The sequence below is a fragment of the Gossypium raimondii genome, chromosome 9, assembly GCF_025698545.1.
Source record: "Gossypium raimondii isolate GPD5lz chromosome 9, ASM2569854v1, whole genome shotgun sequence".
Taxonomy (NCBI): Eukaryota; Viridiplantae; Streptophyta; class Magnoliopsida; order Malvales; family Malvaceae; genus Gossypium; species Gossypium raimondii.
Window position 1 is genome coordinate 10,559,301 of NC_068573.1, and position 26,642 is coordinate 10,585,942.

Here is a 26,642-nt window from a genome sequence, read left to right on the forward strand (position 1 = left end):
TAAGGGCCAAAACCGAAATTTGATCGTTATCTTATAATGTCAAAAAAAAAGCAAGACAAACTCAAAAGAAATGTTAATCCATGTGTTAGTCTCTAACAACACTTAGGTCATTTAAATTATATATAATCACGTAATATTTTAACAAAAAAAGTTAATGGTATTAACTATTTAAACTGATTAATAATATTATAAAATATAGATACCAAATTATATTAAAAATTAAAGTAGTTCTCATTAATGAAAAAAAAAACCACTTATAGTTTGGACACCTATGTGTCAAAAGACTTACCTTCTATATGTATATAGATAGTGTGATTTTTATTTTATAACCGTCTTTAGTTACATTAGTTGGACAATTTTGGCCCATGAATTTTAAGATTCCGCTTTGAAGCCCAAAAAAAGGAAAAATGGATTATCTGATTCTGAATTATTATTTTAATTTCAATATTAAATTTGGAGCGTCAAGTAGGGGTGAGTATTCGATTGAGTCGAGTAAAAAACTTTCGAGTTAGTCGAGTTGACGAAGCCAATTTTAATAATCAAACTCAATTTGATTTTTTTTTTTAGAATTAAATCGAATCAAGTCAAAAAATTTCGAGTCGAGTTAATTAATCATATTATTTATACTCAATATTGCGCTTACATGGACCGATTATTTAACTAGTAGACGAAGTACTAGATTATTTAACTACATAAACAATATAATAGTTTTGTCTTTTAACTTAATGGGTAAATATTTATCAAAACGATATAGTTTTACCTTTTAACTTAATGGTTTTGACTTTTAACTTTAGAAAAGGTAAACATTTATCAAAACTACTTAGTTTTACCTTTTCTTATTCGAATTTTCGGATAACTCGAATTGTGTAATTCATATTCGAGTTAAACCGATAAACTTGATTTATTTTTATTCGAGTTGATCCGAATAACTCGATTAACTCAAATAACTCGAACTATTTAATTCAAAATTTAAAATTTTTATTGAGTTTTTGAATCGAATCAAATTTTACTCACCCTAGCATCAACCCCTGGAAAAATTCTAACAATTACATATTTTAATAAATAAAAATAAAGTCAAAGGTTAGGAATAAATTTGTTAATTTGATAAACTAAAAACATATATATAATTCCATATTATTCAACTTTAAAAGTTTGTTGGATTATAACTAAACAGATATTCCTCAAATATTGTCATAGTTTAGATTTTACGTATTGTATTAAAATAGCTCTTAAAAACAATAATATTAGTGTTTTTAATTAAGATTTCAGGTTTAACCATTATATTTGGTATCAACTTTTTTTATAGGCTTGAGCTAATCCGGCTTGCGCCATTTTCTCCACCTACAATTGATTACTAAATTATATGTTTGAAGTCTATCGAATATTTTTAAAATATATATCTAGTATTTGATAAATTTATTTTAAGAATGACATAACATATTGAAGAATATTTATTCAATAGCATTATATATTTTAATGTATTAAATAATACTCCTAAATATATTATATTACAGATTTTGAGTTAAGTCAAGACCAATCACTTGGCCTTTGTTTAATTTCTTGTGGGAGATTAATTAAGGACCATAAAAAGATAAGTTACCAATAAAATAATTCTTACAAGTTAACAAACTAATCTTTTAAAAAGAAAATTGATCTCATTTATAATTTGGACCATTATCTATCCTTTTTAATTTTTATAGTGTGAACACTAAAGAACTTTGGTATAATTAAAGCAAAATAATGTAACTTGTTTTTGTATATATTAATACACGATTAATTAAATCGTACAATGATGACAACATAAAACATGCCTGCATTGGTTATTACAAAACTGATGTTTGATTTTATTTTATTAATGTTGTTAGGTGTGTTGGAGCTTTAGCTTAATAGAACAGCCTACCTTATTTGACTAGAAAACAATAATTGTAAAAAAAAAAAAGGGTTAAAATCATCATTTCAAGTTAAGGGTTGTATCCAAAATTTTACATTTTGTCATATTAAAACCTTATTCGATGATCCAACACTCAGCTTTCAAGTTCCCTTTTTTTTCTTTTCTTTTTTCTTTAGTTTAAGATTATTTGAGGTTATATGAAATTCGCTTAGCTAATTTAGTCAAATATGTCATTGTAATTAGTTTTGATGTCAATTCAGAAATTGTAATCAACAGATAAGCAAGTGATGAAACTATAGCTTCATCAACTTTGTCACTTTTCCCTTTCCCAGTTTTTACCCTGCTGAGGTTGCTTTTCTTAACTGTCAATTATGATCTTCACCTCTCAAGAAATTACTTTCAACTATCCCCCATTTTTATTTTGACACATATATAAATATAAATATATGAAATTTTAAGGATCTGTTTTATGATTTACGTAAATTATTTTTTTTAAGGTTGGTGACGGCACTTTTAATAATATTATTTTCAATGTTTGAACTTTTATTTTCTCTTTAAATTTGTAATATGTTTCCGGTAAAAATGTGACAAGTTGTGACTTTACCTCCCCTAAAAATGATAAATTCTTTCAAAATTTATGAAATCATAAATTCATATAATGATATGTGAGGTATGCCTCGCATTTATCGCACAGTTTGCAGACACTTAACAAAGATAAAGGCAAAATAGGCAAAACATGGAGAACACTGACGTTGGGATGTCATGACGACGCGACAAGTTCTCTAATTGACAGAGAGTGTAACGTTGTGACAAGCATGCATAGGACGTCAAGACGACACGACGTATTCCTCAAGTAATACAGTCAAGTTTTGATAGTTAAGTAGGACTTTTTCTCACAGTCAAACTCTGATTACTTTAGAGATATTTTAATCATTATAACCCTTTATATTCGGGGCTTTGGGTAATACATTTTTAGTACAGTAGGTTTATTTTTTTTATATTGTACTCTCATTTGTTTATTCATTTAGTGAACTTTATCCTCTTCGAAGAAGTTTTCCACATAAAATTTGTGTTTGATCTTTTTATTTCATTGTTTATATGAATAGATCCTAACATGATAAAATTAGAGTTTTTAATTTTTAAGTAAATTTTTATTTGACCCATAAACAATGATTGATTATATTATTTTAAAAAAAATGTAAAACACATGTCGAAAATGGCATAAATGCATATCTTTTACTCAAGGGTTATATTATGGAGTTTCCATACGAAGATTCCTTCCCCTGCAAGAAGTCAGATATGCATGAACAATGTACATAAAATAAACAATTCATATAGGATCCACTTCAGATTAAGTGCTAAGCACGCCCATCTCTAGTTTATCTCTGTCCCCAGCATTTCAAATATAAATTTTAAAAAAGAGCTAAGCAAGTTCCATGAATTGGTTTACAAAAAAACAGCCCTAAAATTATTAACAATAAACAAATAACCATTACCTCGGTTTGAATAATTGCTATAGTTAGACATCATAATTCGAGTGTGTTTAAATTTATAATATTTTGTAATTTCAGAATTTGAGTGAGTAATGAATAGTTTATGAACTGTAGTTAAAAATTTTTAAAAATAGGGTTTGTTAGAATTAAATGACCGAATCCTTATTTAAATAAAATATATGGTAAAATAAAATAAAAGTAAAATTCCTATAGAACTATACTTCTTTTATTTTATTTTAGAATAATATTTTTAAACCTTATTAAACTCCATCTATTTGACATTGATTAGAATAAGGTGTTCCAATCTTACTACACTCCTATTAGAATATGGTTTTACAAGCTTATAAATAGGCATAGTCTACTTCTCTTGTAATTCATTCGAATTCGACATAGTGAATTTTATTCTCCTCTGCCCGTGGTTTTTTTCCAAAAGGGTTTTCACGTAAAAATCTGTGTGTTCTTTATCTTTATTTCTCTTTTCTTTGTGATATATTGTCATTACCAACGTTCTATTTATTTTTGCAAATTGGTATCCGAGCTTTCGGATTGTTTATCTCAATCACGATAATGGCGTCTTTGAAGTATGAAATTCTACTGTTGGATCGTAACACCCGATTCGCGTTGTGGCAGATAAAGATGCAGGCAGTTCTTACACAGATGGACTTAGAGGAAGCCCTACTAGGGGTAGATAAGATGCCTTCAACATTGACGGAGGAAGAGAAGAAGCGCAAGGATCGAAAGGCGTTAACACAGTTACATCTGCATTTGTCTAACGAAATTTTACAGGATGTGATGAAGGAGAATACCACCACTAGATTATGGAAGAGGTTGGAACAAATATGTATGTCGAAAAATCTAACTAGAAAGCTGTATATGAAGCAATGTCTTTATGCTCATCGTTTGGAGGAAGGTGCATTTGTACATGAACACTTAACAGTGTTTAAAGAAATTCTCTCAAGCTTGGAGGCTATGGAGGATTAGTATGATAAGGAAGATCTAGGGTTGATTCTATTTTGTTCGTTGCCCCCCTCTTATTCAACTTTTAGAGATACGATTTTATATAGCCGCAAGTCTCTCATAGTTGATGAGGTTTATGATTCTTTAACCTTGTATGATAAGATGAAGCATCTTGTGGTTAAAATTGACTCTCAGGGAGAGGGTCTCATTGTTCGTGGGAGACAAGATCGGAATGCTAATGATAATCGTGGAAGGACACAGGAACAGAATCCTCGCGGTAAATCTAAGGGTAGATCGAAGTCTTCAAACAGAGGTAAAACTTGTAAATTTTGCAAGAAGAAATGGCACATTAAATCTGAGTGTTATAAGCTACAGAACAGGATCAAAAGGGAGGCTACGAATCAAAATGGAAAACAACCACAAAATTCTGGTAAAGTTGATGTTGTAGAAGACTAATGCTATGGTGAATTTCTAGTCGCTTCTATCAACAATTCTAAAGTGAGCGAGGAGTGGATCCTTGATTCGGCCTGCACCTTCCACATGAGTCCCAATTGGGATTGGTTTACAACTTACGAAACAGTGTCTGAAGGTGTTGTTTTGATGGGAAATAATGATTCATATAGAATTGCAACTGTTGGAACAATTAAAGTTAAAATGTTTGATGGAGTTGTTAGAACACTTAATGACGTACGACATGTTCTAGAATTGAAGAGAAATTTAATTTCGTTGAGTACTCTTGATTCAAAAGGGCATATGAGTGAGAATGGCATGGCAAAATTGAGCAAAAGAGGACTTCTTGATGGGTAAGGAATTTGTAAACTGAAGTTCTGTGAGCACTGCGTTTTTAGGAAGTAAAAGAGAGTTCAATTCACCAAAGGAATCCATAACACGAAGGAAACGTTGGAGTATATTCATTCTGATCTGTGGGGGCCATCTAGAGTGCCTTCGAGAGGTGGAGCTAATTATATGTTAACTTTTATTAATTATTTTTTTCAGAAAAGTGTGGATATTCTTCCTTAAGAAGAAAAGCGATGTGTTTTCTGCATTTAAGTCTTGAAAACTATGATTGAAAAATAGACAGGAAAACAAATAAAATACCTTCGCACAGACAATGGCATAGAGTTCTGTTCTGATAAGTTTAATAAATTGTGCAAGTTAGAAGGGATCGTGAGACACTTGACAGTTCGACATACTCCACAGCAAAACGACATTACAGAACGAATGAATAGGACGATCATGGAGAAGGTTCAGTGTATGTTGTCAAATGCCAACTTACAAAAGTCATTTTGGGCCGAAGCAGCCTCTACTGCATGTTTTCTGATCAATTGATCTCTATCCGTTGCCATTGAGAAAAAGACTCCACAAGAGGTATGGTCTGGTAGTCCTGCTGACTATTCTAATTAAAAGATCTTTGGGTGTCCTGCGTATGCTCATGTTGATAATGGAAAATTGGAACCGAGATCTATTAAATGTGTTTTTCTTGGTTATAAAGCTGGTGTAAAAGGGTATAAGTTATGGTGTCTTGAAAATAGAAAAATTGTGATTAGTAGAGATATTTTTTTTATGAAACTACTATGCTACCTAAATTTTCTCTTAAAGACTCTTCCAATAAAGAAAATTGAAAGCAAGTGGAGCATCAGATTAATCCAGAATCTACAACAAAGTCGACTCCTCAAGACAATACAAAAATTCAGAATAGAGTTGCTTCTTCACCAGAATACTCTATCGCCAAAAACAGAACTAGAAGAGAAATTAAACCTCCAAGGAAGTATGTCGAAGCTGATCTAGTTGCTTATACTTTAAATGTGGCTGAAGATATGGATGCAAACCAATAGCCATCTAATTATTCTAAGGCGGTTAGTTGTGAAGACTCAGAAAAGTGGATGTTTTCTATGCAAAAGGAGATGGAATCACTCCACAAAAACAAAATATGGAATCTTGTGAAACTTCCTAAAGGTAAAAAAGTTGTTCGTTGTAAATGGGTATTTAAAAAGAAAGAGGTGACTCTAGGAGAAGAACCCAGATATAAAACAAGGCTTGTTGGAAAGGGTTATAGTCAAATTCCAAGAGTGGACTTCACAGATGTGTTCTTCCCAATTATGAAGCATAGTTCGATTCGAGCTTTGCTTGGTATTGTGACCATGCATAATTTGGAGCTTGAGTAGTTAGATGTAAAAATTGCATTTTTGCATGGAGAACTTGATAAGGATATTTACATACAACAACCAGAGGGTTTTACAACCTCAGAAAAAGAGGACTATGTTTGCTTGCTGAAAAAGTCCCTTTACGGTTTGAAATAGTCACCAAGACAGTGATACGAGAGGTTTGATTCCTTTATGACTTCTCATGATTTTAAAGAAAGTAGCTTTGACAGTTGTGTTTACTTTAAGAAAAGCAGTGATGGTTCTTTTGTGTATCTACTCCTTTATGTTGATCACATGTTGATAGCAGGGAAAGATAAAGGAAAGATAAGAAAGGTCAAAGCCCAACTAAGTGAAGAATTTGAGATGAAAGATTTGGGACCAGCAAAGAAGATAATTGGTATGGAGATTCTCAGAGATAGAAAAGTAAGTAAATTGTACCTAAGTTAGAAAGAGTACACTGAGAAAGTTCTTTGCAGATTTAATATGCAGAATGTTAAGCCTGTTAGTACTCTTTTAGCAGCCCATTTCAGACTTTCATCGGCTTTGTCTCCACAATCAGATGATGAGATTGAGTACATGTCACATGTTCCATACTCTAGTGTAGTGGGATCTCTCATGTATGTTATGGTTTGTTTGCGTCCAGATTTATCATATGCAGTCAGTGCAATTAGCAGATACATGGTGAATCCCGATAAAGAACATTGGAAAGTAGTTCAGTGGATTTTAAGATACTTGCGAGGTACTGCTGATGTTTGCTTACAGTTTGGAAGAATTAGAGATGGAGTCATTGGGTATGTTGATGCTGATTTTGCTGGAGACCTTGATAGAAGAAGATCTCTCACAGGTTATGTCTTTACAATCAGAGGTTGTGCAATCAGTTGGAAAGCCACTTTGCAAACTACAGTTGCTTTGTCTACCATTGAAGCTGAGTACATGGCGATTACTGAGGCTTGTAAAGAAGTTATTTGGTTGAAAGGACTCTTTAGTGAACTCAATGAAGACCTTCAAATCAATATAATATTTTGTGATAGTCAGAGTGTCATTTTCCTTACAAAAGATCAAATGTTTCATGAGAGAACAAAACACATTGATGTTAGGTATCATTTTGTTCATAATATTATTGCTCGTGGTGATATTGTTGTGAGCAAAATTAGTACTCATGAAAATCCTGCAGATATGATGACAAAGTCACTTCCTATAACCAAGTTTGAGCATTACTTAGACTTGATTGGTGTTCATTGTTGAAGTTAAACCCTTAAAGGGTTTTATGGAAAAGGTGGAGAACTTGTAGGGGTGTGCAAAATTCGGGTAAAATCGAAAAAATTCGGTTAACTGACCGAATTCTGTTAATTGGTTGGTTAACTGAATTTTTCGATCGGGGGTCGATTAATTATTTTTGATGTTTTTGTTAATGGTTAATTTGGTTTGAAACCGGTCGGTTAATCAAATTTTTTGGTTAATTATAATATATAAATAGGTCCACTATTTACCTAAACCCAATCCAAACCCAAGTATCCAACCCAACCTAATTACCTAACCCAACCCAATCATAAAAATTACAAATAATTTAATAAATAAAAATAAAATTCTAAAACTAAAACTAAAACTAAAGTCTAAAAGTCTAAACTCAACAGTGAACAGACGATAGAAATAAAAAAACCTAACCTTCAACTTCAAATCCCTAATTGAAAACTCCCAAAACCTCTGCCAAGCCAGCCACCTTCCGTCTAGCACTCCGGCGTCTACCAGGTCACCATCCATCACCAGCGAGTTGAGGTAGGCTTTTACTAGCTCAAGAGTACTTTCACCAACTAAAGCCTCTATTTCTGCAAATTCTGTTTTAAAAATGAAACTAGCTCGATATTCATAATCCTAATAGATATCAGGTAGTATTTGTATTTACAAACTACTTCATTTTCATCTCCGCACCTGAACCCGAACCTATTTCATCTTCATGTAATAACCCTTTGATTGCTTCATGTAATAGCAGTGTTCTTTTCTTGCATGGTTGAGATTTGCAAACTGTCCAAAAAAACATAATTAATAAACCAAAAAAATAAAAATAAATAATTTTTATTGAATATTTTGATTGAAAAAATAAATGATTCTCATAGTTATGGCTAGGAGCCGTTGTCCAAATGTTGAAAATTCAGCATATAAATTCCTTAATTTAAAAGCCATAAACTGCTCTTTTAAATGAAGGGAAGTTTGGTTGACATTTTTTTTACAATTTGGCTATTGTTTATGAAGTTTATATGTTGACCAAATGCTGGAAAATTAGCATACATACTCCCTTGTTTAAAAAGCCTTGAGTTGCTATTTATTGATTTTAATGCTATGTATTGTTATTGTTTGCATGCTGTCATAAATTGAATTAAACATGTTGTTTGAATGTTTCAAATTGAGCATTTTCATACTGTCTTAAATTGAATCAAGCTGTTGTTTTAGTGTTTCAAATTGAGCATTTTCATGCTGTCTTAAATTAAATTAAGCTTTTGTTTAATGTTTCAATTTGAGTATTATTATGTTGTCTTAAATTAAATTAAAGTGTTGCTTGTTGTCTCAAAGTAAGCATTATTATGCTATTGAAAATTTGTTAAAATGCTACTTGGAAAGGATATTTCATTTCATTCCAAAATTTAAGTATATTTACTGCCTTAATTAATGTCATAAATTGCTCATGTTATGTTGTTTAAAATGTGTAAATATTTTGTTTAACTATGTTTTAAAGTGTGCAAATTGTAGCGGTTCAAAATATTATGTTAATCTCTCACATTTTTACATAATCCAACTCAACTATGTTTTTTCTAAACCTCAACATCAAAATATGTTTAATATTATAAATATATTTTTATTTATTATATACTTTTTTTCTTACAGAATGTCAACCGAACCAACACCTATTGAGGGTAGTGTTACACCTCTTACTTCGATAGATTCTGAAAATTCGGGAGTTGGAGCTTCAAGCCAAACAAAGGGGACTACCGAGAAAAGAAAAGCCACTCCTCAAAGGTCAGAAGTTTGGTCTCACATCACTAAGATTATTAATAGTGAGGGTGCAAGTAAGGCTAAATGTAATTATTGTCAAAAGGAATTTTGTTGTGATATGAAAAAAAATTGGTACAGGGTCATTGAAATATCATATTGGTTCATGTAAGAAAAATCCTATTAATGTTGTTGACACTAGTCAAGGACAACTAGTTTTACCTAGAAAGGGAGTTGAAGGGGGGGAAGGGAATCTTTCAATTTGGAGATTTGATCAAAAAGCATGTAGGAAAGGATTAGCACAAATGATTGTGATTGATGAATTACCTTTCAAATTTGTTGAAAGTGAAGGTTTTAAGAAATTTATGTTTGTGGCATATCCTAGGTTTCATATTCCTTCACGAACTACAATGACTAGGGATGTTTATCAATTGTATTTAGATGAAAGGGTCAAGATAAAACAACTTTTGAGAAGTTCTTGTTCTAGAGTTTGGTTAACTACTAACACAAGGACTTCTTTGCAAAGAGTTAATTACTTGTGTATCACTGCTCACTTTATAGATAACGATTGGAAATTGAATAAAAAATTTTAAACTTTTGTCCAATTTCTAATCATAAGGGTGAGTCCATTGGGATGGTAATTGAGAAATGCTTGTTGAATTGGGGGATTGATAAGTTGTTTACTGTTACTGTTGATAATGCAAGTTCAAATGATGTTGCTATTGGTTTTTTGAGAAAGAAATTTAACCCTCGAAGGGGTTTAGTTCAAAATGGTAAATATCTTCATATGAGATGCATGGCACACATTGTGAATTTGATTGTTGTTGAAGGCTTAAAGGAAATGAATAAATCTGTTGAACGTGTTAGGGGGCTGTTAGATATGTGAGACAATCTCCAGCTAGATTACAAAATTTTAAGGAGTGTGTTGTGGTGGAAGAGATAGAGTTCAAGAAGATGTTGTGTCTTGATGTTTGTACTAGATGGAACTCGACCTACTTAATGTTAGACACTACTCAGAACTTTAAGAGAGCTTTTGAGAGATTTGAGGAGCAAGATACAAACTTTAGGGCTGAACTTGAAATGAGAGAGGGTTGGCCTAGTGTGGATGATTAGGATAATGTTAGAAACTTGAGGGATTTCTTGGAACACTTTTATGAAGTCACTTTGCGTATATTTAACACTTCATATGTCACGTCCAATAATTTTTTTGATGAGCTTTCTAAAATTGATATTCTTTTACAAGATGCTTAGTTAAATAGTAATGTTGATTTCAATGTTATGGTCACCAAGATGAAAGAGAAGTATGATAAGTATTGGGCTGATATTGATAAGATGAATTTGCTTATGTTTGTTGCTTGTGTTTTAGATCCTAGACAAAAACTAAAGTATCTTGAATTTGCACTTAGTGAAATGTCTAGTTCTAAAAAAGCTTGTGAAATGATGCAAAAATTGAAGGAATCTTTGTATGAATTGTTTGATGAGTATAAGCCTCCACTTCATAGTACTTGTAGCCAATCAAGTGTGCCAACACATGTTTCTCTTGGTGGACCACAACAAAAAATGAAAAGGCGAATGCAAGCTTTGTATAAAAAGCGTGAGTTGGAAATTTGTGGTGAGGATAAAACATATGAGTTGGATAAATATCTAGCTGAGGGTAATTAGGAATTTGTTGAAGATTTTGATATTTTATTGTGGTGGAAAGTGAACAGCCCTAGATTTCCCACTCTTTCAAAAATAGCCAGAGATGTGTTAGTTATATCGGTTTCTACGATTGCTTCAGAGTCTGCATTTAGCACCGGGGGACGTGTGCTTGATCAATATAAGAGTTCTTTAACTCCTAAAATTGTACAAGCTCTTGTGTGTACTTAAGATTGGATTCGAAAATCATCATCACAAGAAGACATCAAAAAGATTGAAAAACAAATCCAAGAGCTTGACAAGATTGAAAATGGTATATTTAATGTTTTATTTTAATAGTTTCAATTTTTTTACCATATCACTCCTACTTATTTAATTAACTCAATGTTTAGACTTTTCTTGGAATGCATCAGAGCCTACCCTAAATTCATGAGCTTTCGTGAGTTGAAGGGTATGCTTACTATCTTATTCTTGTTAACTTATAATCTATTCATTTGTTTATATTATTTGATTTTTTTAAAATGCGTATATTTCTATTATATGCTAAATTTTTGCATATGTTTTTTTTTGTAGGTTTAATGTAAATGGAGATCCTTTGGAGAGAAGAAATGGATACAAATGGAGAATATTAAAGACTTACATTTCAATTCGTGTTAATTTCAAGACTTATGTAATGTTAGTGATTCAAAGACTTATGTAATGTTTTTAATTATGTAGTGATTCAATTTGGTTAATTCGGTTAATTCGAGTAATTCAGGTAATTCGGTTAATTCGGGTAATTTGGTTAATTTTTAACCAAAAATAAAAAAACATATAACTTTCGGTTAATTTGGTTAACCGACCGAATTAACCGAAAAAATTTCGGTTTGGTTAATTTTTTTGAAAAAATTTTGGTTCGGTTAACGGTTAAAAATTTTGAAAGGTCGGTTTATTCGGTTAATGTTATTTCGGGTCGGTTAACCGACTAAACACCCCTAAGAACTTGTTCGTTGAGAGTTCGCGATGAAGAACTTGTTTATTGAGAATTCGTGTCAAGGTGGAGATTGTTAGAATTAAGTGACCCGAATCCTATTTAAATAAAATACAGTGGTAAAATAAAATAAAAGTAGAACTATACTTCTTTTATTTTATTTTAGAATAATTTTTTTAAAACCTTATTAAACTCTATCTATTTGATATTGATTAGAATAAGGTATTTCAATCTTACGACACTCCTATTAGAATATGGTTTTACAAGCCTATAAATAGACATAGTATACTTCTCTTGTAATTCATTCAATTCGATATAATGAATTTTCTTCTTCTCGTCTGTGATTTTTTCCCAAAAGGGTTTCCACGTAAAAATCTGTGTGTTTTTATTTTATTTTTCTATTTTTGTAATATATTGTCATTACCAACATTCTATTTATTTTTGCAGGTTAAATTATGGTTTTCACCCTATATTATATTTAATTTGGAACTTAATACTTGTGATTTAATTAGGCATAATTTGATCTCATATTGTTATGGGATAAATATCAAATTATATATCAACTTTTAACTAATGTATAATTTTATACATGAATATTAATTTGGTGCAATTATATACAAGAGACTTAAATTATGGTTTATATGTGTATACATGAAACTTTGATTTTTTAATTATACACATTTAAATAAATGAATGCATACATTTGTTTTCATATTGGATTAATATAATTGATTATGTATACAATATATCAACGTAAAATTGTGTTAATTTGATCATATTGTTAGTGATTGGTGAAAATTAAATCAAACTAAATTTTATGTATAAAAAGCACAAAACAAAATTCATATATAATATTACATATTAGATCAGACTGCATTAATAGTTTTGATATATCTATCCCTTAATTCAGATTATTAACCCCAAAATTTGTGTTATGATTATCAAAATAGTTATTTTTAATTAATTTGTCTTTAAAAGAAAAGTTCCGGGCTACCAGAGTATTTTAGCGGTGATAATCATTTGACATTAATAATAGTTAGAATGTCAAATTATGTGAAAACAAATCCCAGTATACTGACTAAAATAGCAAATTTCACAAAAACAATGAGAGCTCATGAATCATATTGTAAAGTTAAAGTTAAATAAAGTAAACGTTGGAAACTTTCATAATGATGAAATTTACAGTTACAAAAGGAGGCAAGCTTGTAGAACTCTTTTGGTCAATTGTTGGAAGCTTGAACGAACAAAAACAGGGCTACAAAGAATTAAACAAGACATACACAACTATCAAACCTTCAATCCTCCCAAACAATTGCCCATTTTGCAGCATATGTCATTCAATGGAAACACTTTTGTTCCTTTGAAATTTGCTTTTTTGTTTTATTAAATAAAGCTATCCCATGAGAGAAATGAATCCACACTATCAACCCATTGCTTCAAAGAATCTTCTCCAATGGTGGAATTGGTTTCCCCCGTTGAAGATTTGTTGGAGGATTCTTCCATTGAGTATGAAGAAGAACAAGTGTTGTTTGCAGCATCTTGGTTCAGCCATGAATCCAAATCAAAGCTCTCACATAACATTTGGTAGCTGTTGAATAGATCATTTGTTTCATCCAAACTTAATTCAATTCCCTCTACTTTCTCATCATCATCTAATTCGATGCCTTGTTGTTGATCATCACCATTTGACTTATTGGACGAATCCCCATCATTTTTCTCTACTTTCTCAATTGGCTTGTGCGTCACAGGGTCCAACCCAAGTAGCTTTAACTTCTTCTTGATTCGAGTGTTCCAATGGTTCTTGATTTCGTTATCGGTCCGCCCCGGAAAATGTGATGCAATCTTCGACCACCTAGAAAAAAATGTCCATCTTTCGTGTTAGAGCCAAGAATAAACCGGCAATACGAAGATTGTGTGAGTTTGCCGATGCTTACCGGTTTCCGAGACGGCCATGAAGTTGAATAATCTGATCCTCTTCGGATTCGGTAAATGCCCCTCTCTTAAGGTCAGGTCTTAGATAATTAATCCATCTTAACCTACAACTTTTCCCACACCTTAACAACCCTGCAATCACCATCATACAAAATGCCAACCTTTTATAAACCATTAAATCGAAACTTAATTCAATAGGTTGATATGAACCAAAGTGTACCTGCAAGCTTTGGAACAGTTCGCCAGCAATGGATGCCATTGTTGAGTATGAAGTTCATCAGCTTATGATCTTCCTCGATCGTCCACGGTCCGCGCTTTAACCCGACCTTATCGCAACAAGGTTGTCGTCCCATTTTTCCAAAACTCACTCAGGCTAAAGCAGAAAACTCAGTGACAAGGGTGCTTAAAAAGGAACTTGGACACCAAGAAAAAAGATTGTTAAGCTTGAAAGCCAGCTCACTCGAGCATTTAAAAAAAAGAAAAGGAAGGCAAATATGCTGCTGAAGAAGGGAGATTAATGATTGAAACACAAAAACATAAATAAAAATTGATGATTTTTAAAAGCATGAAAGATATGTAATCATAATAAAAATGGCCAAGTATTTTATTTGAGACAATGGAAATGGTCCTATATATAAGAAACAAAAACGTGGGTCGTCTTCGTTGACAAAAAATACTTTAAATTTTTTCTGCAAAATTTTTTTGATTGGTTTGGGTTTTTATATAATAATAAATAATAATAAAAACCCAAAGAAATTTTCAAAAACATTAGATGAAGATTCCATGGACATAAAAGCTGGCCAGTTTTGTCGCTGGAAGCAACTTTATCATCTGTAAGGGAGAGTTGGAAAAGAGATTCCCTTTCGTTAAATATGTTAAGTGCATGCATGCCTTTAAATTCAATGACAAACAAGTTAATGTAATTTAGTTGCTGACAAAAAAATGGTTTAGTAATTAAGTAGCAGTCAATGTTTATGCAGTTGAAGGTAGATATAAGAAAACAACATAACTGGAATAAAATAAAATAAAATATCAAGTTAATGTAATTTAATGGTTTATATTTTTTAACATCAAAAAACTTTAAACAGCTAATAGCCATATTATCCAAGACTTTAAACGCCAATGATCTGACTTTTTATACAAGAAAGCTATAAAAATTGGGCATTTATTTATATTAGTATTTTTATATGTATAAAAAGAAATGGAGAACTTGACTTAGCTTAATATTCCTATCTGTTTGAACTTGTCATCAATGATTCCTTATATAAAAAATATATTTATAGGTAAACAGACAGCTGAAAATAATGAAAGTATAAAAAGGAACATACAGGGACCCTTGAGGCTGGTGAAATGATTCGAGGGTAATCACAATAGGAGACATGATGGTCACCAAAGGTTCATTATAGCTTCTCAATTGCAGCCTTTGGCTTATGAATGAAATGCCAAATGAACCCGGATAGTATACGTTTAACGTGAGTATATTCAAATTGTTTTTATAAAGTTTGGATATACATTGAACACGATTTTTTTAAATGAAGACATTTAAGTTATATTTTAGTGGAAGCCCTCCTCCAAAGACATTCCCTTAACACACAAAGAAAAAATAAAAATAAAACTGAAGGTCATCATATTCTTCTGGGTTCATGCATGTACAAAGTGATGAATATTCCTTATAATGCACAATAGTTCATGTACAAAGTCTATTGTTTTTTATGTAGGACTAAATGCTGGCTTTGTTGGGGTTTTAGTGGAACATTAAGCTTGAATATCCTAACAAGATTGTTGTTATTTTTTTAGTTTAGTTGTAAATTCATAAAAGATAAAACTTAATATATGATAAAAAATGACTTTTATACATTTACACACCAACTTGGTGACTGGAAAATTAAATTGATTTTTTCAATGCTGGAAAATTTGGAGTCGTAATCTATGACATAATCTATAGTGAAACAAGTCAAGAAGGAAGATGATTAGCTGGTGAAAAAACAATTTGCCTCAGTCACTTAATACAGCATCTAGTATCCAGCTAGGAAAAATCATTACCAAAATGACAAAAACCTGCTTGAAAATAAACTAGTAAATTCTCAACTTGTCAATCATTACCTAACCAGACAGAACTTAGGACAAAAGGAAGAAATTGCAAAATAGCCTATGACATATTCTTTCCCTTGCATAGTGTTTTAAAAAACAGCTTAAACCCTACATTGGTTGTATATCAAGAAATTTGATTGAATTTTTGAAGATGAAGGTAGATTATTCACGAGATAGTTAGGCTTGGAAAGTTAATTAGTTTGGACTTTCAGTGGATTTGGAAGACAAAAGTCAACTATGAGATATTAGAGTGATGCTTAAATCAATGAAGGCTTTAAAAAAGAAAAGTTTTAAGGGAAAATGAGCACAAAGAAATGACGAGATCTAGATAACAAAAATGATGGAATAGTGAATAAAACTTCACTTGAGAAGCTAGCTTGGAGCTCAAGAATGCTTTATGAGGATTGGCATATTTTGTACGATTTGCTGTTTGTGTGTTGAGAGTTATGCCTTAAGGTTTGGCTTACCATTTTAAGAATTGGCTCATTCTGTACAGTTTGTGTGTTAAGAATTATGGCTTGAGGTTTAGATTATCATTTCGGGGATACAATTTGTATATTGACAATTATGGTTTAAGGTTTGGCTTACCGCCCGTTGATGTTATTTGCTAATGTATTATCTTGAGTTTTATCCTGTAATAGTGAATTGGTATAACAATAATTCACTTTTACTGTAAACTCTTTTCTTGGTATCATTTTATACTCAAAATATCTTTTAATTTATAAGATTTTCTCTTAAGAAAACCATGAGAATCCAATGAACCAAAACGCATTGAAAAAAAGCATGTCTAGTTACACCATATTAGAGTAGTAATACATTTTATAAAGGAAAATTTGTTATTTGTGGGACTAACTATAATAATATTAGCAAGCTTACAACAAAATATAATTGTCATTTTCCCAAGTCTCATTCTTCTTTCTTTTTTCTCTTTAGGAAAGTAAACACTTGCTTTGCATAAGAATCATACCCTATTCCACATTCTCTTGCAAGAGAAAGGACAACGATTTTGGTTCAATCCTATCTTCATCTTCTCTTACCGGAACTTGTTGAATCACAAAATTTAAATTAAATTTGATTTTGCTTCTTTTGTGGAATGAATTAAGATAAAAAAAAAATTATGGTTTTTGTTGGGAAACAACATGGGAATCAATATCCAACATTTTTTTTGTTGGTTTGTTTCATTTGCTTCATGAATATTGCAGTATTTTATGTCTATTTGATGAAAAGATAAAACACTAATATATGAACAATTTTGATGAACCCACCTCCCTTTCTTTAATTAGCCCTAGAAAATTTTTATAGTCTCTCTAAAAATTATAATTATGAAATTGGATTTTGAAACTTCAAAATTTCTCGATTTTCGGTGAAGTCTTGTCATAAGAAAATTTTCTAGCATTATGAACCAACAACAATCTTTTCAATTGAATTATTGAGATACATATATATTGATGATACATTTTATGCTATATGAAGAGAGAACTCAAGTGATCAGATGAAGTAAGATTCAGGCCTAGGCCTAAGCTGGAGTAGCCTCATAGAGAGATCAACCTAATGGCCAATATTTTAAATATATGTATTGGATATAAATGTCAATTATATGTATTTCATAGATCAAATAAAAAACTCGATTAATATTTTGCAAATGAAATTCAATAATAAGTTCGCTTGATATCGATTAATTAAAAGAGAAGTTGGGAGAGAAGAAAGGAAAATAAAATAAAATCATATCATATGCTTGGGAGAGAGATTTTTTAAATAAATTAAAATGCAAACATACTAATTAAAAAAGAAAGTATAAACATCTTTATCTTGATTTGTGGTGGTTGAAAAGAAATGTGGGAAGTTAAATAAAATACAATTGTTCCAATTAAGCACTATGCCACTAGTAAACTTGAAAGTGAAATTTATATATATATTTAAAAAACATTGTCATATTTAATTTAATATTTTTTTATTAATGTTTCTCAATGTATTACGTTTTCACTTCATAATCATATAATCATATTTATTTAGACTCAAAAAATTAGGCTTAATTATGGAAATTGCCATCTCTCCCTCATTTTACACCCATCACTTTCCATTTTATTCTATTTATTATTATGATTAGGGTTTAGGGTTTTACCCTTTTTTTTCTTGCAAAAGAAGAAGAAGAAGTGGGTATTAATTAAGCAGTTTGACAGTGAAATTGTAATTAAGATTTTGCTTGAAAATATAGCGATTGGTCCAGTTAGTCAGAGCACTTTAGTTGGTTGAACCCATTAATTATTTTTAATTTAGTTAGCATTATCTTAATTCAGCTTTTTATTGATGGCTTCTTCCATTATATTATTCCTCCTTTTACTCTTTTGTCGTCATCCATTTTCAGCCTCCACCAGTCATTATTTCATCAAAAACAAACAAATTTTCCTTTAAATTTTTGCTTTTTCAGGCTACAGATATCTTTGCCCAAAAATTGCATTTGATTGTTCATATTGGATATGATTTAATTAACAAATTAGTATTCAGTTTAAAATTCAATTATCAAATAAGAACCATTTTTTATATATTTTAAATAAAGAAATTAACTTTTCCAAATGCTTTCTAGTTAGAAGAAAGCACTCATGATTTATTTAGCTATAATTTATAATTATATTAACAATTAGCATCATAATTCATTATTATCATATTTAAACGGAATAATTAACTCAATTCAAGGTTAGTTTATTATTAAAGTTGAAAAGTGTTTTTGAAACATTTAATAGTATTTACCATTACTATTAAAAACCCTTTTGAGAAGATAAAATATCTATTTTAGATATAATATTGTAAAGTGAAAGATTTAATGAAGCGATAAAAAGTAATTTCATTAAAAAGTACTTTTCAAAAGCTAGCTTGAGTTAAAATCTTAGTTTAAAATCAAGATTTGGTTTGAAAAGTTACTTGTTTACCAAATTTTTAGTATGAAATCATGATTTGAGTTGAAGTGTTTTTCAAACTTAATGATAAATAAAGCTTTAGATTAATTTGTCGAAAGACAAAGACAAAAGTTTAGGATTTAGTAAAATTACAAATTAATATAATAATAAAATTATATTTTAATTCACCTTCTTCTTTTTTGCCTCTAAAGTAATTTTCTAGTTTTACCCTAAATTACCCATATATGATTCACGTAAATAAAAATTGAAGCCTAACAGTCAAAAGTCTTGTACCCTCAGCATTACCATTTGAACCAAGGAATTATTTAAAATCTTTTTTCTTTCCTTTTAGGAAAGCAATTTCCCCATATATATCATAATAATTATGATGAAATAAATTTAGAGTGGGTTTAGATAGATGGTGTGTTTACGTATGATTAGTGTAAAAATAGTGGTGACACTAAAATTAAATACTGTAACGATATTGTAACGTAAGACAAACAGTAAACTAAACGTACTGTACTCCACCGCACCACCCATACAAACTTACATTTAATCCTTTTTATTTTTCAATTTTCGGTTTAAAAATCTCAAATATATAAAACTAAATTGAAATCTTCTATTCTTTGGAATAGTACAAAATATTATGAATGATGATTTTGATTTTGAAAATTTTATTAAAAATTAATTACTTTAACTTGAAGTGTGATGGTTACTTACCCATAATTATCACTGATTTTGACCCTATTAATATTAGTTTGGTACGTAAGTTCCTAACATTATGATTTAGATATTTATATAGAGAGAGGGTAATTATTTATAGGTATGATTTATCCACAAACTATAAATCTATATTTATTATAATTTTTTATATTATTAATCTTTGGGTCTAGTGATAAAAATATTATATTGTAGGCATTAGAGTTTAGGTTCAATACGAAGCAACTTCATTTCTCTCCTCAATTATTTAAAAAATGGTAATTTTTTTGAGTTGGAATAAGACTAATATATTATTTTTTTAAATGATAACGAATATTATTATGATAATGTTTTTATCTTTTCATATTTTTATATAATGTTTAAATAAAACAACTAAAACACATATCCAAAAATCAAATACAAATTTAATAAGATTTATATACAAACTTTTCATCACTCTATCTGAAATCATTGTTAGATAAATTTAAAATTACATAAAATATTTTTACCTATATTGTGAATGGGACATAATCTAATAATATATAACTTAATCCAAAGACACCTATCAACTATAATCTAAAACCTTCTTTAATAATCCATTGAAAAATTAAATCAATTCAAAATTAATAATAAAAATAAATAGTAGATTTTTTTTTAAAAAGTATGAAAAATGATAAGTAGATAATGAGCTACTTATCACTTATAATCGTTTCATTTATTTCTTTTAACATTATCCTTTAAATACTTTACTGTTAAAATTTTAAAACTTATATTTATAAGTGTAATTATATTTCATATTTAATTTTAAGTAATATACTAAACATATTTTATAAGGTAAAATGAATACCTAATTTTTATTTTTTTAATTTATCACATCATTTAAGAATAAAGTCACATATAATTCTTAATTTAAAATTTCTTTATCTTTAAATTTTAAGTATATTTTAAATGTAATTATATATTTCTTTATCCGTTTTTATATCTGTAACTTCTATTACTTATGTCACTTCAACTATGAATTGCATCTTAAAAATAAAAAGTAATGAAATGTAACACATGATTCATAATTTAAATATTTTATGCCATTATTCATCCGAAACACTATTGTTGGAAGTTAAAAATTTACTTACAAATTTAGTAAGATGACACATCTAATCTAATGTATCATATTATATATACCATATATATTATATAAAAATTAATGTTTTTCATGCAAAATAGGAATCTTAAAACGTAAGATTTCATAACGTGAAAAGTGACAGGTCTCATTGGTCAATATGTTAACATTTTATAATAATAATAATAATAATAATAATAATAATAATAATAAAGATCCACTATTAATCACAGTAAATAATATTTCATATATTTTTAAAATTAATTTAATTTCCTCATTTAATTTTGAAATTAATTTTATTTAATTTTGGTTTAAATTTCAAAAACAATTAATTTTTATATTATATTATAAATGGATGCCTCATTTTTACTGACTATTTTTTTTATAGTTTTTCTTTCTTTCTTTTTTAATATTTGATGTATCATTTTATTTTCATCTGTTTTTTCTTACTTTTGTAAAAATTTAAATTCTTATAGAATGAAAATCATTCAAGATTCTAAAAATTAAACATACATATTTTATTATGTTTTATTTTCTTAATCATATTGTAAGTTTTGATACAACAAAATAATTATTAATTTTTTTAATAAAATTTGCAAAAATTAATTTGACAACACTTAAATTATTTTCAAGTGTCATTGTTGATGCACAATATTAACAGAGATAGAGAAGAAGGAGGGGGCGGTGTCGAAGGAGGTCAATTCATCCATTCTAGGGTTAAGAGTCGAACAGATAAAGGGTCTCAGGATGATTGCTTAGCGTATTAGGATTTTGAGTGGAGAGGAGTCCTCCTTCTAAGTGGTATATTGGGGTATTTATAGAAGGGCTAAGAGCCCAATAGAGGGCCCAACTAGGCTTGCAATAGGTGTGGGCCCAACAAAGGGCCCGACCGGGTTCAAAATGTGGTAGGGATATAACAATAGCTCCCAAGCCAAGAGGTAGGTTATACAGTAATTGTGTCTCAAGACCATCCGCAAGCTAACCTCCGTAGGTGGTAGTTGCTGCAAATAAAGTAGCGGGTTGAATGGTACAATTTATTGGCCAGATGACTCAAGAATATACGATGCCTTGCGAGGCTATTAAATTCATGCCTACCCCCTTTAATAATGCGTTGTGCGAATGATTTTTCTATTCATAGTTGACTCATATAAATTTTGCTTTGTGATTTAGTGGGTGGTATGCCCATTGTCAATTAGAGGACCTGAATTTATACAATGGAGATGTGTCGTATGTATATCATGGATGCAATTATTGGAAATGTAAAATAGAGGAGGTTTAATCCATCTGTAGGTAATGTAAAATGTAAGACATGAAACCCATTCATTGGTAATATGAAACGTAGGAAAATGTATACTATCCATTGGCGATATAAAACGTAAGGGATGTGTAATGCTTGTTAGACGTAATAAATGCATAATGCTCATTAAAATGTGATCGAAAGGACTATTCATGGTTATAAATATAGCTTTTGGCTTGATTTTTTGATGAGTAGTATTGTATAAGTGCTTACAGAAGGTGGTATTTATAATGCTGATATGAAAATAGTTGTTGATCTAAAGAAATAAATGTTGGAAAAAACGGGTTTGGAAAATGAAGTAGAAAATAAATTTAGGAAAAAAATAGAGTTTTAAATTTTTTTCCAAAATAATATCTTAGTTGTGATATCTAAAGTAATAAACACTTAATCAAAATTGTACCTTTTCGATTCGTCTAGGATGAGCGTTTCAACTAAGTAGTCTTCTTCGCTATCCTCAAGCTCACGTTTGTCGAGTGTGGGCTCGCTTCGAATTAGAAAAATTTTCACAAAAATTACCAGTTTCGCAATTTCTCTAAACTTTTGGGTCCAGTTGTAAATCAGAAAAATATCTCTAGAAATTTTCTAAATAATCTCTTCATAGAATTTTCTTTCTATAACTTCTCTTGAATTTAAGTGTATGTAAAATAATGACCCAAGGCTCTCTTTATATAGGGAGAGTTTAGAAACTTCAACATAATTAAACTTAATCACTTTAACATTAAATTAATATAATATTTATAGATTAAATTTAATATTAGATCTTATTAAAATAATAGATAAACATTTAATTAAATTTAATATTAAGATAATCATTTTAATATTAAATTAATAAAATACTATTAAGATAAGTATTAAATTTAATTTAATATTAATCTATTAAAATAATATTATTTTTGAAATAGTTAACCTAAAATTAAATTCTCTGGTAGAGTCCTCGTAGGAGTGTAATTCTTCCACTACTCAACCGCCAAAGACCAATTGCCGTCAGCCACCGAGACGGTGTCATCGCAACCACCGGCACCACCGTGTTCGGTGATGCAAGTGTCACACTTTTACAGCACCCCAAGTCAGTTCGGCTACTGCCAGTTCGGTTCGGGTCAGTGACGACCCGACCGGTCTAGTCTAGCCACCGATTGGACCGTAAGCTCAATTTTACATACCAGGTCTGATTCAACCAATTTTTGGGTTTTGGTCTCAGTTTTGGGCTCCTGTGCCCAATTTACGATCTCAGGTCCAATTTTCGACTTCAATTACCCATTGAGCCAATTGTCTGAATTGAAAATTAATTTCTAAAAATATCATATTAATTTTAATTAATTTGATTAATTTAATTTTAAATTTATCAAAATTAATTTTCAAGAAAATTAATTTTTCAAGAAAATTAATTTTTCAAGAAAATTCTTTAATCAAATTCTCTAGTTGAACAATTCTCACGACTACTTAATTTAATCCACATCGAATAAATGGACTTAATTAAATTATTTCCATAGTCATAGAATTTTCTTCTGATTCAAATGCAGTTCGATCGAGTTTTTGTTGAGCTAGCAGAGGGACCAATCGGACATATACAATTAGGCTCTAGTAATTGCAATTATGCCTAGAAGCATCATTCCGATAATTCGTAACTACTTAATCATGGAGTCAGTCCACAAGAAGTATCATGATTGAAAACTCCTTATTTTATACTTTTTACAAAAGCAATTCATCCAACTCTTTGTTAAATAACCTCATCATCTGTGTGTTACCCTCATATGATATCATTGATTCATTTGAGTTAAATCCGTTCACTCAATATAATCCTATTTTATCTCATTGTCTCAATTGTGTCTTCTTAATGATTAATATGATCATTGTCAACAAATGACTGTGATAAATTGCTCGCTCAAGAATAAGCAACCTATGACCACGTTCTGTATTTATCAATCCACGCAATGCCAATGAGAGGATATTATTAACTCTTTAATTGAGCTATGAATTTCACTATTGTTAGTAAAGCCATGCCATACACAAGTCATGTACCCAACATACCGGTTATTGGCTCAATTATCTTTAGAGCATAAGCATCCACTTATACAAAGTACATGACTTGCATATTTATGGTCAGTGACTAACTCAGGATTTATGTAAATCACACCATGAATGTCACAAGTGAATTAATTCACAAACGAATTCAGAATAAATTCATCTTGGGTCTAGTCTAATGCATCATTTTGCCAATGAATACATCTATATCTCCCCAATTGGAATTTTAGACAACATAATAATCCTTCTCAGTATTTGAATCAAATGCTCACTTTTATTCTTTTACGGGATTACAGACTTATTTAGATTATCTATTGAAGTAAGTTGTCTTTCTCGCAATGTAAACATTCTTACAATGCCACTTATCTTTAGCTTGAACTTAGACAATCAATGAGCTAATATTTGCTTGTCACAATTTTGCTATGCATGCAAAATATAAAAGATAGAAATACAAAAGACATAATAGTGAAATGTGAAATTAACTTTATTTATTTATTCATTGTTCAAATAAATGGAAACATTTACATGTTTACTACAATATGAGCACATTTCCCAATAATCTCCCACTTGCCCTAGTGAAGTAAATGTTTCATGTTTTGCATTCCCATATCCTCGACATGTTTGTTAAAACTCCTAGTTACAAGAGTCTTAGTAAACGGATCCGCAAGGTTATCTTCAGAAGTTACTTTCATTATATCTACAATTCCTTCGGCTATTGCCTCTCTTATCAAGTGATACTTTCGATCAATGTGTTTTGTACTCTTGTGACTTCTCATTTCCTTGGTATTAGCTATTGAAATACTGATATCACAATACAGTGTTATAGCTTTTTCCGTAAATGAATGGTTTCAAGATCGATTAAAAAATTTTAAAGCCTTATTACTTCTTTCGTTGCCTCAAAAGCAACCACATACTTGTTGAGAAATGTGTCCATATTGTAGTAAACATGTAACTATGTTATATTTATTTGAACGATGAATAAATAAATAAAGTTAATTTCACATTTCACTATAATGTCTTTTGTATTTATGTCTTTTATATTTTGTATGCATAGCAAAATTGTGACAAATAAATATTAGCTCATTGATTATCTAAAGTTCAAAATGAAGATAAGTGGCATTGTAAAGAACGTTTATATTACAAGAAAGACAACTTAATTCAGTAGATAATCTAAATGAGTTCGTAATCCCGTAAAAGAGTCTAAGTGAACATTTGATTCAAGTACTGGGAATGATTATTATATCTTCTAGAATTCCAATTGGGGAGATGGCTAGTCTTGGCTATCGGAGTAGTTGACTCTACGAGTAGAGACATAAAAGTATTTATTGGTAGAATGATACATTTTATTGGACCCAAGATGAATTAATTATGAATTCGTTTGTGAATTAATTCACTTCTGATGTTCATGGTGTGATTTATCTAAATCCTACGTTAGTTAGTGACCATGCGTATGTAACTCATGTGCTTTGATATAAATGGAGGCTTATGCTCTAAAGATGATCGAGTACATAACTAGTATATTGGGTACATGACTTGTGTATGGCATGTCTTTACTAGAAACAGTGGAAATCATAGCTCAATTAAAGAGTTAATGATATCCTCTTGCCATTGTGTGGATTGATAATTATGTAACGTGACCACGAGATGCTCATTTTCGAACTACCAATTTATCACAGTCATTTGTTGACAGTGGTCATATTAATCATTAAGAAGACACAATGGTGACAATGAGATAAAATAGGATTATATTGAGCGAACAAATTTAACTCAAAGGAATCAAGGATATCATATAAGGGCAATACACACATGACGAGGTCATTGGACAAAGCAGTTAGATGAATTTTTTCCGTAAAAAGTATACAATAAGGGCTTTTCAATCATGGTACTTATTGTGGACTGACTCCATTATTAAGTAATTGCGAATTATCGGAACGATGCTTCTAGACATAATTGCAATCATTAGAGCCTAATTGTATATGTCTGATCGGTCCTTTCGCTAGTTCAACAAAAGCTCGATTGAACTACATTTGAATCAGAAGAAAATTCTATAACTTTAGGAATAATTTAATTGAGTCGATTTATTCGATGTGGAATTAAATTAGGTGGTCGTGAGAATTGTTCAACTAGAGAATTTGATTAAAGAATATTTTTGAAAAATTAATTTAGAAAATCTAATTGATTTTTGGAAAAATTAATTTTGATCAAGTAATATTAAATTAATCAAATCAATTAAAATTAATATGATATTTTTGGAATTTAATTTTCAAGTCAGACAATTGGCCTAATTGATAATTGAACTTGCAAATTGGACCTGAGATTGTAAATTGAGCCCGGAAGCCCAAAACCGAAGCGCTCATCATAGACGAATCGAAAAAGGTAAAATTTTAATTAAGTGTTTATTAATTTAGATATCACAACCAAGATCTTGTTTAGGAAAAATCATTAAAACTCTGGTTTTTCCCTAATTTTATTTTTCGCTACGTTTTTCAAACATGTTTTTCAATATATAAAT

At 30.1% G+C, this 26,642-nt stretch overlaps 1 protein-coding gene across 1 annotated transcript; it reads right to left on the reverse strand.

Moving 5' to 3' along the window:
* Window positions 1-13,216: 13,216 nt before the first annotated feature.
* Window positions 13,217-14,585, reverse strand: LOC105798402 (myb-related protein 315). Its single transcript, XM_012628452.2, has 3 exons — window positions 14,231-14,585; window positions 14,013-14,142; window positions 13,217-13,930 (listed from the first exon to the last, which is right to left on the reverse strand). The coding sequence occupies exons 1-3, from the start codon at window positions 14,361-14,363 to the stop codon at window positions 13,462-13,464; spliced, it is 732 nt and encodes a 243-aa protein (XP_012483906.1). The 5' UTR covers window positions 14,364-14,585; the 3' UTR covers window positions 13,217-13,461.
* Window positions 14,586-26,642: the final 12,057 nt, after the last annotated feature.